Raw genomic sequence first — 14,847 nt, 5'->3', positions numbered from 1 at the left:
GTGAAAGGGGGGTATTTTGGTCTAAACAACCTGTTTGTTCCAAGTTTATCCCTATTGTTTTTGGTACACGTGATAAAGCAATTTGATTTTTGATATTTACACCTTGAATTTTCAAATCCATTTCCCTTTTTCTTTTTCTTTTTTTTGCCAATTTCTTGCTTGATTATTATAGAGCATAAACTAAGCCAACCAATGACCAGCGTGACCTAAAACAGCACTTTATATTTGAGATTTGGCCAATGGAATCACTAGTCTAAGCTAACTCATCCTTTTGGTATTTGATTGGTCAAAAGCTATGCCAAGATTCTTAAAAAGGTTTTCCTAAGTCATCTAGAGCGGTTTTTCACCTAATTTTGTACCTCTTAAATAGGATAAGGCCTTTGCAAACAAAATTTAGTCAATGAAATGCATTAACCTCTCCTTTTTCTTCACAATTTCCCGCAATATCTATATATATATATATATATAATAGAAAATGTTATTATTTGCTAATATAAAGTATTTGATCATAAAAATAGGTGGCTGGTAGGTATATGCATACCTCAATTAGGCGTACGATGGGAACAAGAAGATGTTTCTCCTTACTTAAAAACCTAATTACCAGGTTTAATTATAGAAAGGCGGTGGGGAACTGTGGACTTTTTTAAGTTTATGTGGGGTTTGATACTTCATGTGATCAAATAAAAAGTCAAGATAAGAGGTTTACAAAGGGAATAATAAATGGGGAAATGGGTACAATTAAGTCCATTGAATTGGCTCAATTGGAAAAAGATACTCCCTTCTATTCAAGCCCTCCAAATGACCCAGAACAGGGAAAAAGGCTGCAAGCCTTTGTATCTATACATGAATTGGACTTATTCAAGTGACAGATGAGGATGTGGGGTTTTGCTTTGTAGAATAAAGCCAGCTTTGCAAAAAGACAAAACTCGCACCACTATTGAAAAAGAACCTTTACACATGTCGATCAGGTAAAGTACCAAACACATGGTTTAACATGTTAAGTCAATTGTATGAATTTTCTCCGAAAATTGGGTTAAAGATTCTTTTTGTTTTTCCAAATATGGGTTTCCGACACTCCTACATTGAAAGCAAAGAAAGAGGGAGAGAAGTCGACTTTGTATTTGCATCAAAATTTTTGGGCGGTTCCCCTACGATGATCATCTGACAAGATTGGATGTCGGCATACTTTGAACCAACCGAAGGTTGCTTGGATGGATGCATAGAGTAGCATTAAGTTTACAAAAAGCATATGGTCACTATGATTTCTCAAGCTCTCATCTCATCTCATCTCATCTATACTCAATTGATATGTAAAACAAAAGAACAATAAGATTACATAAAAATCTACCTAGACAGTGAGATTTAGTATGAGAAATTATGATTATTCAAGCTAGTATATCTTATGTACCACATGGGGACATCTTTTTGTACAATATAGTTGCATTGTAGTAGCAGTTAAAGCAAGGACAAAGCTCTCTCTTTGCTACAAGTGGCAGGTAAAAGGTTCATGAATACGAGAAATACCACAATCCTTATCGAACAAAAAGTAGTGGGAATGGCACCCAAAAACAAATATGAATCATTTTCATGAACTAAGGGTCAGAGTGGGTGCAAAGAGATACGTGTCGTATTCACCTATCACCCAAATCCCCCAAATAATTGGGTATTGGTGCGCACCACATTTCTCTTAAGAGAGCCTATTGCTGATCAATTATTGTGTCAATTGGTCCGCACACGTGGTGGAGAACCCGGTGGCTTCCCCACTGTTAGCATCTGGACATCTCTGTGTTTGGAACTTCGAAGAATGGATTGGTTCCATCCAATTTATGGGATTCTAAACTTTCTTCCAGTTCCCAGACCAATGAGAATGTGACGTTAGCTCGTGTGCAACCAAGACCCTGTTTTTTTATATAATGCTTTTTTCCTTTTGGTTTCCTTGGCTAATAAGTGCCTGGACGTGGGTGACTAGAGTATCTCATTGTCCCCAATTGCTAGACAAACTAGCATAAATGCAAAAGCCAGATTGCACATATCCAGCCAAATATTTTCTGATTTATGTTCAAAGTTTCATGAAGAGTTAGGGTAAAGATGGAAAGCTGACGGGTGCCCTGCTTCAAATGATACTACCCAAACAAAAAAAAAAGACAACTATATTTAAATATTGGGTTTTGCTAATGAGTATGCTAATGTAACTTTGGGTCTTAACTCCTATCAATCAGTTACCAACAATTCAATAATTTACTCTGGGTCTTAGCTCGTTTTTCTTTGTTACTAACAGTTCAAAGTAATGACAGTCTTGCATCAAATAAGACAAAATGTCGCAAGTCATCAAAGTACCAGACAACAAGCGTGACAAGGTCACAGGAAAAGGTGGGAAGAGCGAAAAGGGCAAATGAAAGAGCAGCATGAAGCCTTCTCTCATCAGTTGGAATTTATGAGGTTGATAATTGGTTGTTCGTTACCACAACACAACTCCTTTTTCCATTTAGTGAAAGCTTATCTCTTTGAACCTTTTGACATACAACAGAGAGAAAAAGAGACTATACTACAAATAGCCTAGTTCATATGGATTTTAATTTCTCTTCAATTTGTTAAAACTAGTCACTAGTAACGTTGAAGAGAGACAAGCTGAAATCAAGCTCAACTCCCGTTTTTTTTCCTCCTTTCTTTACGCCACCCCATTTGTCTGAGGATGGCCCATCCTATAGGTAATTATGTCCCCTGATGAGTATGATGGAGATTCGATTTTCGCAATTGCATTCAAGCTTAACTTCAGGGCCTCAGCTATGGCCTTATAATGGCAAAAGAGTATGGTTTCCCAGGGTTAGAAATTCAGGTAGATGCCTCTTCGTTTATACTTAATAGATCTGTAAGACAGATCAGTCTCCAACCGACATTCTTAATTTCTTTATGACCTCTGTTTTATAGGACGTCACTTGGGGGCAAATGCAGTAAGTTATTGTGCACCACTGCCTCAGAGAAACCAAAATATCAACAGATAGTCTTTAGCTAACAAAGCAGTAACACTGTGGTCGCTATGGCAATGAACCTACCAATCCATCTGCTACATTATTGACTGAAATCATGAGGGATCTTTATCTCCATTTTCTAATATCTGTTTCGCAGCAACACAACTCCTATTCTGGAATCTTATCTCCTAAATAAATGACATAGCATCACAAGTCTCTCTCCCACAGTGATGTTAGATGTGAACAGCTGATGCAATATGGTTTAGCCAAAGTAGCATGTGTGTGCATGTTGATGTGCATGCGTGTGTGTGTGTGTGTGCGTGAAAGAGAGGTAAAACAGAAAAATAGTGAAATCCAATTCCCTGACAGAAGTATCATAAATTAAGGATATATGGACATTTGACCTTTTAGACCAGCATTCAAATTTTAAGATCAGCAAAACTCAGTATCATCTTTCAGGAATATGCTTCTAGAAACTACACCCACCATTCAAATTTTAAGATTTTTCAATAATTACTTTTAATTTCTACAATGTTATTTGAGCTCATTAATATGACAAATTACAAACAATAAGAACAAAATTAAAAAAAAATCCTCTAAACATAACAACATAAAGTGGTTGACAAGTTCAAAGTATTAACCTCGTCAACTCCATCTATGCTGTCAGAAATGTCTGAGAATAAAGCAGTCTACATAGAGAGGATAGTTTTTCCTGATCAGGCCTTTGATGCATTTCCAGCAAGAACAGTCAACCAGTTCTCCGTCTTTCCAAACTATGAACAAACATCTTAAGCCTTCAAAGTCAGGATGGCAACCAACCTGACATAATAACATAAAGTGGTTGACAAGTTCAGAATATTACCCTCATCAACTCCGTCTACGCCGTCGAAAATGTCTGAGAATGAAGCTGTCCGCATATAGAGGATAGTTTTTTCTGATCAGGCCTTTGATGCATTTCCAGTAAGAAAAGTCAACCATTTCTCCATCTTTTCGAACTATGAACAAACATCTTGAGCCTTCAAAGTCAGGATGGTAACCAACCTGTGAACCAAAAATGAGATGCGTTCATCATTTACTTAATTAACAAAAGTTGGCCAAATGGGCCACAGTACCATTTAACTTGTGTAAATACCATAATAAAAAATTTTAATTACTTAAGAGGTTTCCTTTCTTTTAGTTGATTTTCCCCCTCAATTTTGCATGCCTGCTCATTGGTCTTGTAGTTTTATTGCTTTCATTCTGTTTTTTAAAACATCGACAGGAGAGACCCTGCATCACCCCAAATCCCTAAAAGATTGAAACCCGTTGAAGTGACCTCTTTTTAAAATTTGAAGAAGATTCTTGTTCGAAAATTGAATACAATGTGGCTTTTGGACCATGGTGATCTGTGCAAGTTGCAATGCTATCCATGTTAATGGAGATATCAAGAGCAACTAAGCAGTCTAAGAAAGAATTTTGAACCAATAATATCATGTGCCATCCCCTTAGTAAAATTCGGATTATGTGCAGCATTTACTGCAGAACATAAAATTATTAACAAGGTTTAGACTTTTATGGAACAGAAAGGATTTAATTAATATTTAAATACAAAATTTGATTCAATATTGAATAGGTTGTCTCACCACATAAAGGTAATGAAAGCAATGGTAATATTACAGATTTGCACATTTCCAAACACAAGAAAACTAATAAATAAGATATATCCTCACATAGAAATCACTGTAACAACCGAAGATAACTCTAAAACAGACACAAGCATAGATTGATCTTGCTGGGTTACTACATTAACCAAGTCCATGATCACCTCTTGTCCACATAATAATAACATAATAGGAATCATTTGGAAACTATAACAGGTATCCAAAGTTAGGGATAACAATAGTTCCTGCATGATGCTACATGGGAATCAAGCTCTCTCACCAAGGAGTGAGAAGCATGAAGCCATGGAGGAGATACAATTACAGAAAACAAAAGTTTTAAGTGATGATTCTCCATAGGCTGGAGGAAAAAAAGAAGACCAAATGAATGGTGAAAACTAAAGCAGAAAGGTAAGGTGAATGCTTTGTCAGTATTAAATGTGAATTACCCAGAGTAGAAATTCCACTAATTGATTAGCCTATAATCTTTCTAACTAAAACTAAGTATGAATTCACGAAATTTTGTCCATTCTAACGAGCTATTGAGCAAGCACAAATGTTCGCTATTTTGCCTCCACTATATCAAGTTGTTAACAAGGCAAAGTGTTCAAATTTAACGAAGACTATATATGCAGTTAAAATCAACAAAAATTAAAAAAAAAATAAAGACAAATAGTCAGCACCCTCAAAAGAAGTATGACTTATTTCAATTGGTTAGCTCAAGCTTGATAAATTATAATAAATACCAGAGATAGAAACTCGAAAAGCAAAAGAAACATACTGTAATATAATCAATTCCACATCCAATTTTCTTCTCACACTCTGGGTGGTATGGAAGCAACCGATCGAGAATCGTCTTTTCATGCTCTGGACTTAATCTATCTCCACTTTCATATCTGCAATAAATTTACAACATTACCATCAAAAACATTTTATTTTAACAACTTCGAAAACTCGAATTAGATAAAATATAAATAAGGCCAAGAAATGAAATCACTTACTTGCCAGAATGAAGAATCATTCTAACGAAGCCAACGAGAGGAACCGTGTCCTCTAAAATTCTATCTTCCCAATCAATCCAATTACCTCTCTTTCTTTTGCCCTCACCGCCCTCTTCTTCTTCCGAAATTCCACCACTGTCCTTCGGTGGCAATATGCTCGGCTTCCTTAGCATATCGGCCCCGTAAGATTCCTGGCTCCCGATTCTTCCCCCGTCGGACCCGGTCCTCAACGCGCAAAAGCGAACTTGGAGCGACGTCGTTCGCTGGAAGGGAGAAGATAAGATCACAGGGGAGGAAGAGGAGGAGATGGAGATACAGTTACGGTGAAAGTAGGGTGGTGGCTTGAGAACCGAAGCCATGACGAGTTCAGCGAGTCAGTGAGTTTTGCAGTAGTTGGAAAAAAGAATCGGACGAGTTAACGGTCACATTATCAACGCTCATGAAAAATATGCTGAGCGTTTTGCCATTGGAAGGGAAATCTTAGCTGATAAAATGGTGACTGCTGAGACCGCCTCTTTGTCCAGCTAGGCGCCTTTATTATTGGCCTTTTTTTTTGGTTTGGTTATTATCTTTGGGCCGGTAACGGCCCTTGGGTTCATTAATATGGCCCGCTAAGGCCCAATATGTGGTTAGGACTTGATCAAATTGATTTTTGGCATTACTTTATTCTATTTTCTAGATTTATTTAGTTTGAGACACTAATTAAAGTTCATTTTTGGATATCTCACTAGTAGAAAAATATTAAAGAAAAATAATAATGAAATATTATGCATATTTTATTTCATTTTTAAATACCATCTTTTGAATATTAACCGAAGTTGTACTTGCTTAAGTAAAAATAATTCCCCCCCCCCCCTCTTAAATTAGAGCCAATCTCATTAGTATGAAATGCACTAAAAAGCTTGTACTAAATAATATGTGAGACTATTGGTTGTTTATAAAATTTAAAAATTAATCATATACGATATATATTTCGAAATTAATAATAATTGCCCATAATATCTAAAACTAGACCTAATTTATATATTCTCTCACCCATCATTGGTGACATTAGTAATAAACAATATTACCGATAACTCCAATTGATAATTGGAAAAAAAATTTGATAAAGAAAGCAACAGCACAACTTGAGATTTTAGTAATAGTCCATCTTTCTTTTGAAAATTTTATTGAAGAATCTCAACCCCATTGAACAATTCAAATTAATGGTATAGCCCTTTGTCTACTCTGTTCAGTTGGGATTTCCTTCTTCTACCTTTTGGGTCTTCACTAAGTGTAAATGGTGGCAACCAACTTCTTCAAAATTGTAGGGTATCGTGGGTTGACTTAAGAATAATATTAATTCTAGTTCTAACTAGAGTTGAACCACTATTCAGCACAGGCTAAATGAAGATTCGCAAGTAAGATCTTCGGTGCGTTTACTTGTTTGAGAAAGGTCCTTGATATCCCCGGCGTAATTCCAGTTGTCCGGGTCACAGCATTGCTTGAAGTTGCTTGAATTTAGAAACCCTTTTTGAGTTATTTTCCTGCTTTTAGTTTACAAGGGTTTGTGATTCTCTCAAGACTTGGACATGTCTCGTGTCGCACCTTTCTTCCTGCTGTTGCTATTAACGATGGGGATACCTGCTGAAGCAAAGGAAAAAGAGGATAGCTGTGTAACGAAACGTGGGATAACCAGGGGAATAGGTGGCGTTGTTGACTACAGCTCTCGTGTCGGGAAGGAGCAGAGAATAGCAATGGAAATGGCTATCCAGGATTTCCATCGCTCAAATTGCTCGAAGCAGCTGATTTTTCGTTTCAAAGACTCACAGGGAACCTCAGCTCGAGCGGCTTCTTCTGGTAATTACTTATTCTAATATGCATAAACTTGTCAGGATTTGATGGCTGAATTTCTCTATCTGAAGTTTCCCAACTTGAATTTGCTTCTGAGCCACCACAATGCACAAGCACACCGCGCTTTAACCCTCATCTAAAAACACAATTTAAATCCTCAAACATATACTGCAGCATTGGAGCTCGTTGGTAGTGAAAAAGTGCAAGCCATAATCGGAACAATTAGACCACAAGAAGCAACTCTAGTATCTGAGATCCAAAAGGTCACCAGGGATTTGCCTATTATATCCCTAACTTCACCTGCCACAGCAACTACATCATTGCGCAACCAATTGCCATTTTTCCTCCAAATGGCTAATGACATCAACGTCAACATGCAATGTATCGCTGCCATCGTCAACAACTTCCGGTGGCGAAAAGTGACTGCAATTTACGAAGATAACAATGATTTTTCTTCTGCTTCCGGACTCATAACTCTGCTCTCTTATTCACTTAGAGTTGTTGGTTCAGAGATTGAACATCATGTAGCTTTCCCTCCTCTGTCATCTCTCTCAGACCAAAATGGTTCCATAGAAGAAGAGCTAAGGAAGCTGAGGAGCAAGAGCAACAGGGTTTTCATAGTAGTACAATCATCTTTACGGTTCGCTCTCTTGCTTTTTGAGAAGGCTAAGCAAATGGCTATGATGGAGAAAGGCTATGTATGGATTGTCACAGATGAAATCGCAAGCCTTCTTGATTCTGTTGATTCTTCAGCTCTTTATAACATGCAAGGTGTACTTGGTTTCAGAACCAATTTTAACGACTCTAGCAAGTCTTTTAGACAGTTCAAAACAAAATTTCGAAAGAACTATGGGATAAGATACTCTGAAGAAGAAGAGTATTCTAACCCAAGTATTTTTGCCCTCCAAGCTTATGATGCAGCTCGAACAATTGCTCAAGCCATGGAGGACTTACAAGCAAATTTTACATCCAAAGAATTATTTAAACAAATATTATCAAGTAACTTTGAAGGTTTAAGCGGAAGAGTGAGATTCGAAAATTCCACATTATTGGAACATCGAACCTTTCAGATCATTAACGTGGTGGGTAAAAGCTACAGAGAGTTAGCAGTTTGGTCACCAGAGTTCGGATTCACCGAAAACTCTCACAGAAAACCCAAACATGAAGGAGAGAACTCTAGATTTGGCAACAGTTTCGTGAAGGAATTAGGCCCGATTTATTGGCCTGGCGGCTTACAAACTGTTCCCAAGGGATGGACTTCAGGCGAAGAAGACAAGCCACTGAAAATTGGGGTTCCTGCTAGGGGTGCCTTTAACCAGTTTGTGAAAGTGAGTTATGATCAAGACAAGAATGGTTCATATGTCACAGGATTTTCTGTAGAAGTGTTCGAAGCAGTTGTTAAGCGCCTTCCTTATCAATTGCCTTATGTGTTTGTTCCATTTTATGGCTCATATGACGATATGGTGGAAGAAGTTCATTACAAGGTCAGATTTCTTCTTTCTCCTTTGCAAATTCCAAAAACGAACCATATTTGACTGGAAATTGCTACACTTCAAATGTTTGACCACGTCATAGTTATTTGTAACCTCCAATGGTGAACACTGACATAGATTCATGTAAATTCTTAGTAGGGATTAGATGCAGCAATTGGAGATACAGAAATAATGGCATATCGATATCAGTATGCAGAGTTTTCACAGCCGTACGTTGAATCTGGACTGATTATGGTAGTCACTGTGAAACCAGATAAGTCAAAAGAACTATGGATGTTCATGACGGCGTTTACAAGGAGAATGTGGCTGATAACTTTAGCAATGCACATTTTCATAGGTTTTGTCATTTGGCTTATTGAACATGGAGAGAATCCCGATCTCAAGAGGTTTGGGGCGGTGCTTTGGTTCTCTGTCACCATCATTTTCTTTGCGCAAAGTAAGTCTCTGTTAAAGTCATCAAGTGTTGAATTATGTCCTTGCATGTCCCTAATATAGAAGAGAGCAACTCTGAAAGTTTATAACATGCAGGAGAACCACTGCGGAGTAATTTATCTCGATTTGTGCTGGCACCTTGGTTGTTTGCAATTCTAATCATAACAGCGAGTTTCACTGCAAGTCTCACCTCCACGTTGACAATCTCACGCCTCCAACCCTCTGTTTCAGATATTGAAACACTTCTGAGAACAAATGCACCTGTTGGATGTAATGGGAATTCATTTATTCTAAGGTATTTAACCAATGTCGTAGGTTTTAAGGCTGAGAACATAAAGAAAATCGATTCCATTAATGACTATCCGGATGCCTTTAAGAATGGAGATATCGAAGCAGCTTTCTTTGTTGTCCCTCATGCAAAAGTCTTCCTCGCGAAGTATTGTAAAGGGTACACCATGACAGGACCTACCTTCAAGCTTGGTGGTTTTGGCTTTGTAATTCCTGCAAATCCTTCTTTCTCATCAACATATCTAACCATTGTCATTCATTTGTCCTTTACATAACATTTTTTCTTTGCTTTAGGTATTTCCAAAAGGTTCTCCTTTGGCATTTGACTTTTCGGAGGCGATCCTCAAAGTAACAGAAAATGGAGAAATGCCACAACTGGAACAACACTTGCTCTCCTCTTACAACTGTTCTTCTACTGCCGGCATAAGCGAGGGCTCAAGCTTAGGTCCTCGCCCATTCGCTGGCCTATTTTTACTTTCAGGTGGAGTCTCAGCCTTTGCTTTCCTACTCACTGCCGTGCGTTTGGGGAGAAGGCACAACCATTTCATACAGGCCAAGCTAAGCAGAACCCGAAGATGGGTATTCACATTTCTCACCGCATGTTGCCAACATGTCACATTTGGGTTCTTTCAGAGAAATACCGGCTGTATTTTGATGACATAGAACCAAGTTCCATGAGTTTGAAAAATGGAAAGGGTAGAGAGTAGAGACTTCTTAAACATATAGTTGTACATATCTCCCATCTCTACGTGATTGTAACTATCTGAAATATTGAATATATTATAATAAGAGTTGGAAAAATATCCTCAACCAATTGCCGGTACCATCCCAAACTGTACTGAACCAAAATTCATTCACCTATGATTGTTGACTTTTGTTTTGAGGGGAACCAAATATGATTGTTGACTTTAGTGAGCCATTATTTATGACTCCAATTTGGTAATTGGGAAATGCATTTAGTTGAATTTTGTTAAAGAATCTCACAACCCAAGAATTCAAAGTAATCTAATGGCTTTTACTCTACTCCCTTTGCTTCAGGGTTCCTTCTTCAACCTTTTTGACTGAGCTAAACCCCTTTAAACTCAAATTGTCGGATCATCAATTTCCAAATATTTGCCAGCACCTCCCAAGTCTCCGGGAGAAATCCAAGCTCACAAGTTGCTTGCATGAACGAATAATTCTAGATAAGATCACTGCCTCACCTACCCGGAAAAACAAACATACTGGACTTCAATACATATAATTTAAAGGTTGAGGGCGTGAGAAGTTTCGGTGGTTACCACCAGATAAGAGAAAAGTCCATAATCTATACATATTGCATCCATTTCAAGAAAACTTGGAAAGAATAATTCTAGATTTTGAAGAAACTATTAGTTAACTCGCTCAATGGCCATTCTTATTTCTTAAGCCAATTTCTACTTCTTCTTAAAGGTCCTTTCCCTGGTGTCTCCAATTATCTGGGGTACGTTATTGCCTGAATTTGCTTGCTTTTCGGCAAGTGTCTGAATACTTAAAACATGTCTCTTGTCCTATCTTTCTTCCTGCTTTTGCTGGTAATGAAGGAACCAACTGTTGAAGCTAATCAAAGAGGGGATGACTGTGTAAGGAAACCTGGGATAACCAGAAGAATAGGTGTCGTTATTGACTACAGCTCCCGTGCAGGGAAAGAGCAGAGAATAGCAATGGAAATGGCAATCCAGGATTTCCATCACTCAACTTGCTCAGGGCACCTGGTTTTGTGCTTCAAAGATACAAATGGAAGCTCAGCTCGAGCAGCTTCTTCTGGTAATTTTTCATTCTAACTATCATAGACTAGAGAGGAGAAGATAAGGGAATCATGTAGTTGTTAAATCGAGACACATTTTGAGTATAAAGTATCTTAAGATATATGATAAAAAATTTTAAAATTAATTATAAATAACATTTACGTATGTAAAATAAAAAAAGAATTTAAAAATATTATATTTATTATTAATAAGATTGAAGATTATAGGATATAAATTGAAAGAATTTTTTTTAAAATTTAAACTCTTAATATAGTCTTTGTATATATTTTTAGATAAAAGATATATATTTTATATTAATTTATTAATTAAAAATTAAAAAGTATTAAAATATTTAATTAAAAAAAGAATTTAATTTTTTTATTATATATTTTTTTGTTTAAAATTTAAATCTGAAAAATGTAGACTCATAAATAATAGTTTTCCATGTTTCAACTTAAATAAATAAATAAATAAATTTGTAATAATTTAATAGAATTAAGTTTATAAAAGACGTATTGATTATATTATATCATAAAATATGTATTAAATATAGTACGATTTATTTTCGATACTTAATCAAATATGATATAAATATCAAAATATATTATTATTTTTTATTGATATTAGAATGTATCATATGATACGCATTATGTATTATACGATATAAATAACAATAATTATATCCATCTTGCTGCTGAAGGTGAAAGAAAATATATAATTATTTTAAGTTATGAAAACAAAATGCAATATATCCAGGAACAAATTAAAATGCTGAATTCCTGTTTCACTGCTTGTGAGCCACCACAACGCACGAGCACATAAGGCGTTACTCTTAGCAACTAACAGACTTAAAATCCTACAACGTCGTCTGTTGCAGCGTTAGAGCTCATTGGTATTGAAAAGGTGCAAGCAGTGATTGGGGCAATCAGAAAGCAGGAGGCAATTATAGTATCCGAGATCGAAAAAACAACAAATGATATACCCATCATATCCCTAACTTCACATGTCACCATACCAACGTCAATGCCTAACCAATTGCCATTTTTCATCCAATTCAGTAATGACATCAACCTCAACATAAGATGCATTGCAGCACTAGTTGAAATCTTCCGGTGGCGAAAAATCACTGCAATTTACGAACACAACAATGATTTTTCTGGTGATTCCGGGTTCATAACCCTACTCTCCGATTCACTTCGAGTAGTTGGTTCAGAGGTTGAACATCACTTAGCTTTCCCACCTCTGTCATCTGTTTCAGACCAAAATGGTACCATAGAAGAAGAGCTAAGGAAGCTGAAGAGCAAGAGCAACAGCGTCTTCATAGTCGTACAATCATCGTTACGGTTTGCTGTCTTGCTTTTTGAGAAGGCTAAGCAAATGGCTATGATGGAGAAAGGCTATGTGTGGATTGTCGCAGATGAAATTGCAAGCATTCTTGATTCTTCAACTCTTTATAAAATGCAAGGTGTACTTGGAATTAGAACAAATTTTATAGACTCTAGCAAGTCTTTTAGACAGTTCAAAACGAAATTCCGAAGGATCTATGGCACAAGATACCCTGACGAAGAAGAGTATTCTAACCCTAGTATTTTTGCTCTCCAAGCTTATGATGCAGCTTGGACCATTGCTCAAGCCCTGGAGAATTCACAAGCAAATGCCACATCCAAAGAATTATATAGAGAAATATTATCAACCAATTATGAAGGTTTTAGTGGAAAAATAAGATTAAATAAAGTCACATTATCACAACATCCAACAACCTTTCAGATCTTTAATGTGGTGGGCAAAAGCTACAGCGAAATAGCAGTTTGGTCTCCGGAGTTTGGATTCACAGAAAACTCTGGCAGACATGAACAAGTGAACACCAGCTTTGGCAACGGGGCTATGAAAGAATTAGGCTCAATTCAGTGGCCTGGTGGTGTGCAAACTGTTCCAAAGGGATGGACTATCGGTGATGAGGAGAAACCGCTGAAAATAGGGGTTCCTGCCAGGGGTGCCTTTAAGCAGTTTGTGAAAGTGAGCTATGATCAAGGCAAGACCGGTTCGTATGTTACTGGATTTTCAATTGATGTGTTCGAAGCAGTTGTTAAGTATCTGCGTTATCAATTGCCTTACGAATTGGTTCCATTCATTGGCACATATGACGAAATGGTGGAAGAAGTGTATCGCAAGGTTAGATTTCTTCTTCCCCCTGTGGCAAATTCCAATATTTTAACTGTTTCTGACTATAAAATGCTGCTTTAAATGTTTGACCATGTTATTGTCATTCATAACTTCGGATGGAGAACTTTGATCATAGATTCTTGTAAATTAGTAGGGATTAGATGCAGCAGTTGGAGATACAGATATAATGGCAGATAGATGTCAGTATGCCGAGTTCTCACAGCCATATGCTGAATCTGGACTTATTATGGTAGTCACTGTAAAACAAGATAAGTCAGAAGAAGTATGGATGTTCATGGACACCTTTTCAAGGAGAATGTGGCTAATAACTATAACAATGCACATTTTTATAGGATGTGTTATTTGGCTAATTGAGCATGAAAATAACCCTGAACTCAATAGGTTTGGGGCAATGCTTTGGTTCTCTGTCACCCTCATATTCTTCGCGCAAAGTAAGTCTCAGTCGAAGTCATTTTACCCTTTCCTTTGATCCCTGTATGTCTTTATCATGTAGAAAAGAACTCTGAAATAATTATCATTTGCAGGAGAACATTTAAGGAGCAATTTATCTCGATTTGTGCTGGCGCCATGGCTGTTTTCTATTCTAATTATAACAGCAGGTTTCACTGCAAGTCTCACCTCCATGTTGACAATCTCGCGCCTCCAACCATCTGTTTCAGATATTGAGACACTTCTGAGAACAAATGCACCCGTTGGGTGTAATGGGAATTCGTTTATTGTGAGGTATTTGATCAATGTCATTGGTTTTAAGGCAGAAAACATCAAGAAAATTGATTCTATTAATGACTATCCGGACGCCTTTAAGAAGGGAGATATTAAAGCAGCTTTCTTTGTTGTCCCTCATGCAAAAGTCTTCCTTGCAAAGTATTGCACAGGGTACACCATGACAGGACCTACCTTCAAGCTCGGTGGTTTTGGCTTTGTAATCCCTACCATTCTTCTCTCTTACAAGATTCTGAAACCGAGTATTTTGTTAACATATATATATATATTTTCATTGAATTAATGTTGGGTATATTTTGGTTCTCTACTTCAGGTGTTTCCGAAAGGTTCTCCGCTGACATTTGACATTTCGGAGGCAATCCTCAGAGTAAAGGAAAGTGGAGAAATGCGGCAACTGGAAGAGCACTTGCTCTCCTCCTCCAACTGCTCCTCCTCAACCTCTATAACTGATGGCTCAAGTCTAGGTCCTAGGCCTTTTTCTGCCCTATTTTTCATTTCAGGTGGAGTTTCAGCCTTTGCAT

The 14,847-nt window shown here is 37.1% G+C and overlaps 3 protein-coding genes across 5 annotated transcripts in view; 2 read left to right on the top strand and 1 right to left on the bottom strand.

Annotated features, from left to right (window-relative positions):
- Positions 1-3,436: 3,436 nt before the first annotated feature.
- Positions 3,437-6,128, bottom strand: LOC110416755 (DCL-like protein). Of its 3 annotated transcripts, none has more exons than XM_021428827.2 (4): positions 5,608-6,128; positions 5,388-5,502; positions 3,832-4,010; positions 3,437-3,756 (listed from the first exon to the last, which is right to left on the bottom strand). In XM_021428827.2, the coding sequence occupies exons 1-3, from the start codon at positions 5,964-5,966 to the stop codon at positions 3,837-3,839; spliced, it is 648 nt and encodes a 215-aa protein (XP_021284502.1). In that variant the 5' UTR covers positions 5,967-6,128; the 3' UTR covers positions 3,437-3,756; positions 3,832-3,836. The 3 variants fall into 3 exon arrangements, with proteins under 3 accessions (XP_021284502.1, XP_021284503.1, XP_021284501.1); XM_021428828.2 differs by having other exon boundaries at positions 3,437-3,742; XM_021428826.2 differs by having other exon boundaries at positions 3,437-4,010.
- A 931-nt stretch (positions 6,129-7,059) lies between these two features.
- LOC110416752 (glutamate receptor 2.9-like) lies at positions 7,060-10,437 on the top strand. The gene is made up of 5 exons (XM_021428821.1): positions 7,060-7,446; positions 7,615-8,924; positions 9,072-9,369; positions 9,462-9,859; positions 9,948-10,437. The coding sequence occupies exons 1-5, from the start codon at positions 7,179-7,181 to the stop codon at positions 10,314-10,316; spliced, it is 2,643 nt and encodes an 880-aa protein (XP_021284496.1). The 5' UTR covers positions 7,060-7,178; the 3' UTR covers positions 10,317-10,437.
- Positions 10,438-11,170: 733 nt separating this feature from the next.
- Positions 11,171-14,847, top strand: part of LOC110416580 (glutamate receptor 2.9-like) — a 4,196-nt gene continuing 519 nt past the window's right edge. The window contains exons 1-5 of the mRNA XM_021428592.1: positions 11,171-11,438; positions 12,297-13,591; positions 13,737-14,034; positions 14,128-14,525; positions 14,640-14,843. Coding sequence (XP_021284267.1) covers positions 11,171-11,438; positions 12,297-13,591; positions 13,737-14,034; positions 14,128-14,525; positions 14,640-14,843 — 2,463 coding nt within the window. The remainder of the gene's footprint in view (positions 11,439-12,296; positions 13,592-13,736; positions 14,035-14,127; positions 14,526-14,639; positions 14,844-14,847) is intronic.

The sequence above is a fragment of the Theobroma umbraticum genome, unplaced genomic scaffold (genome assembly GCF_002168275.2).
Source record: "Theobroma umbraticum cultivar Fairchild unplaced genomic scaffold, ASM216827v3 scaffold_51.0, whole genome shotgun sequence".
Classification (NCBI taxonomy): domain Eukaryota; kingdom Viridiplantae; phylum Streptophyta; class Magnoliopsida; order Malvales; family Malvaceae; genus Theobroma; species Theobroma umbraticum.
The sequence above is the reverse complement of the archived record's forward strand: the minus strand, read 5'-3'. Positions and strand labels throughout refer to the sequence as shown.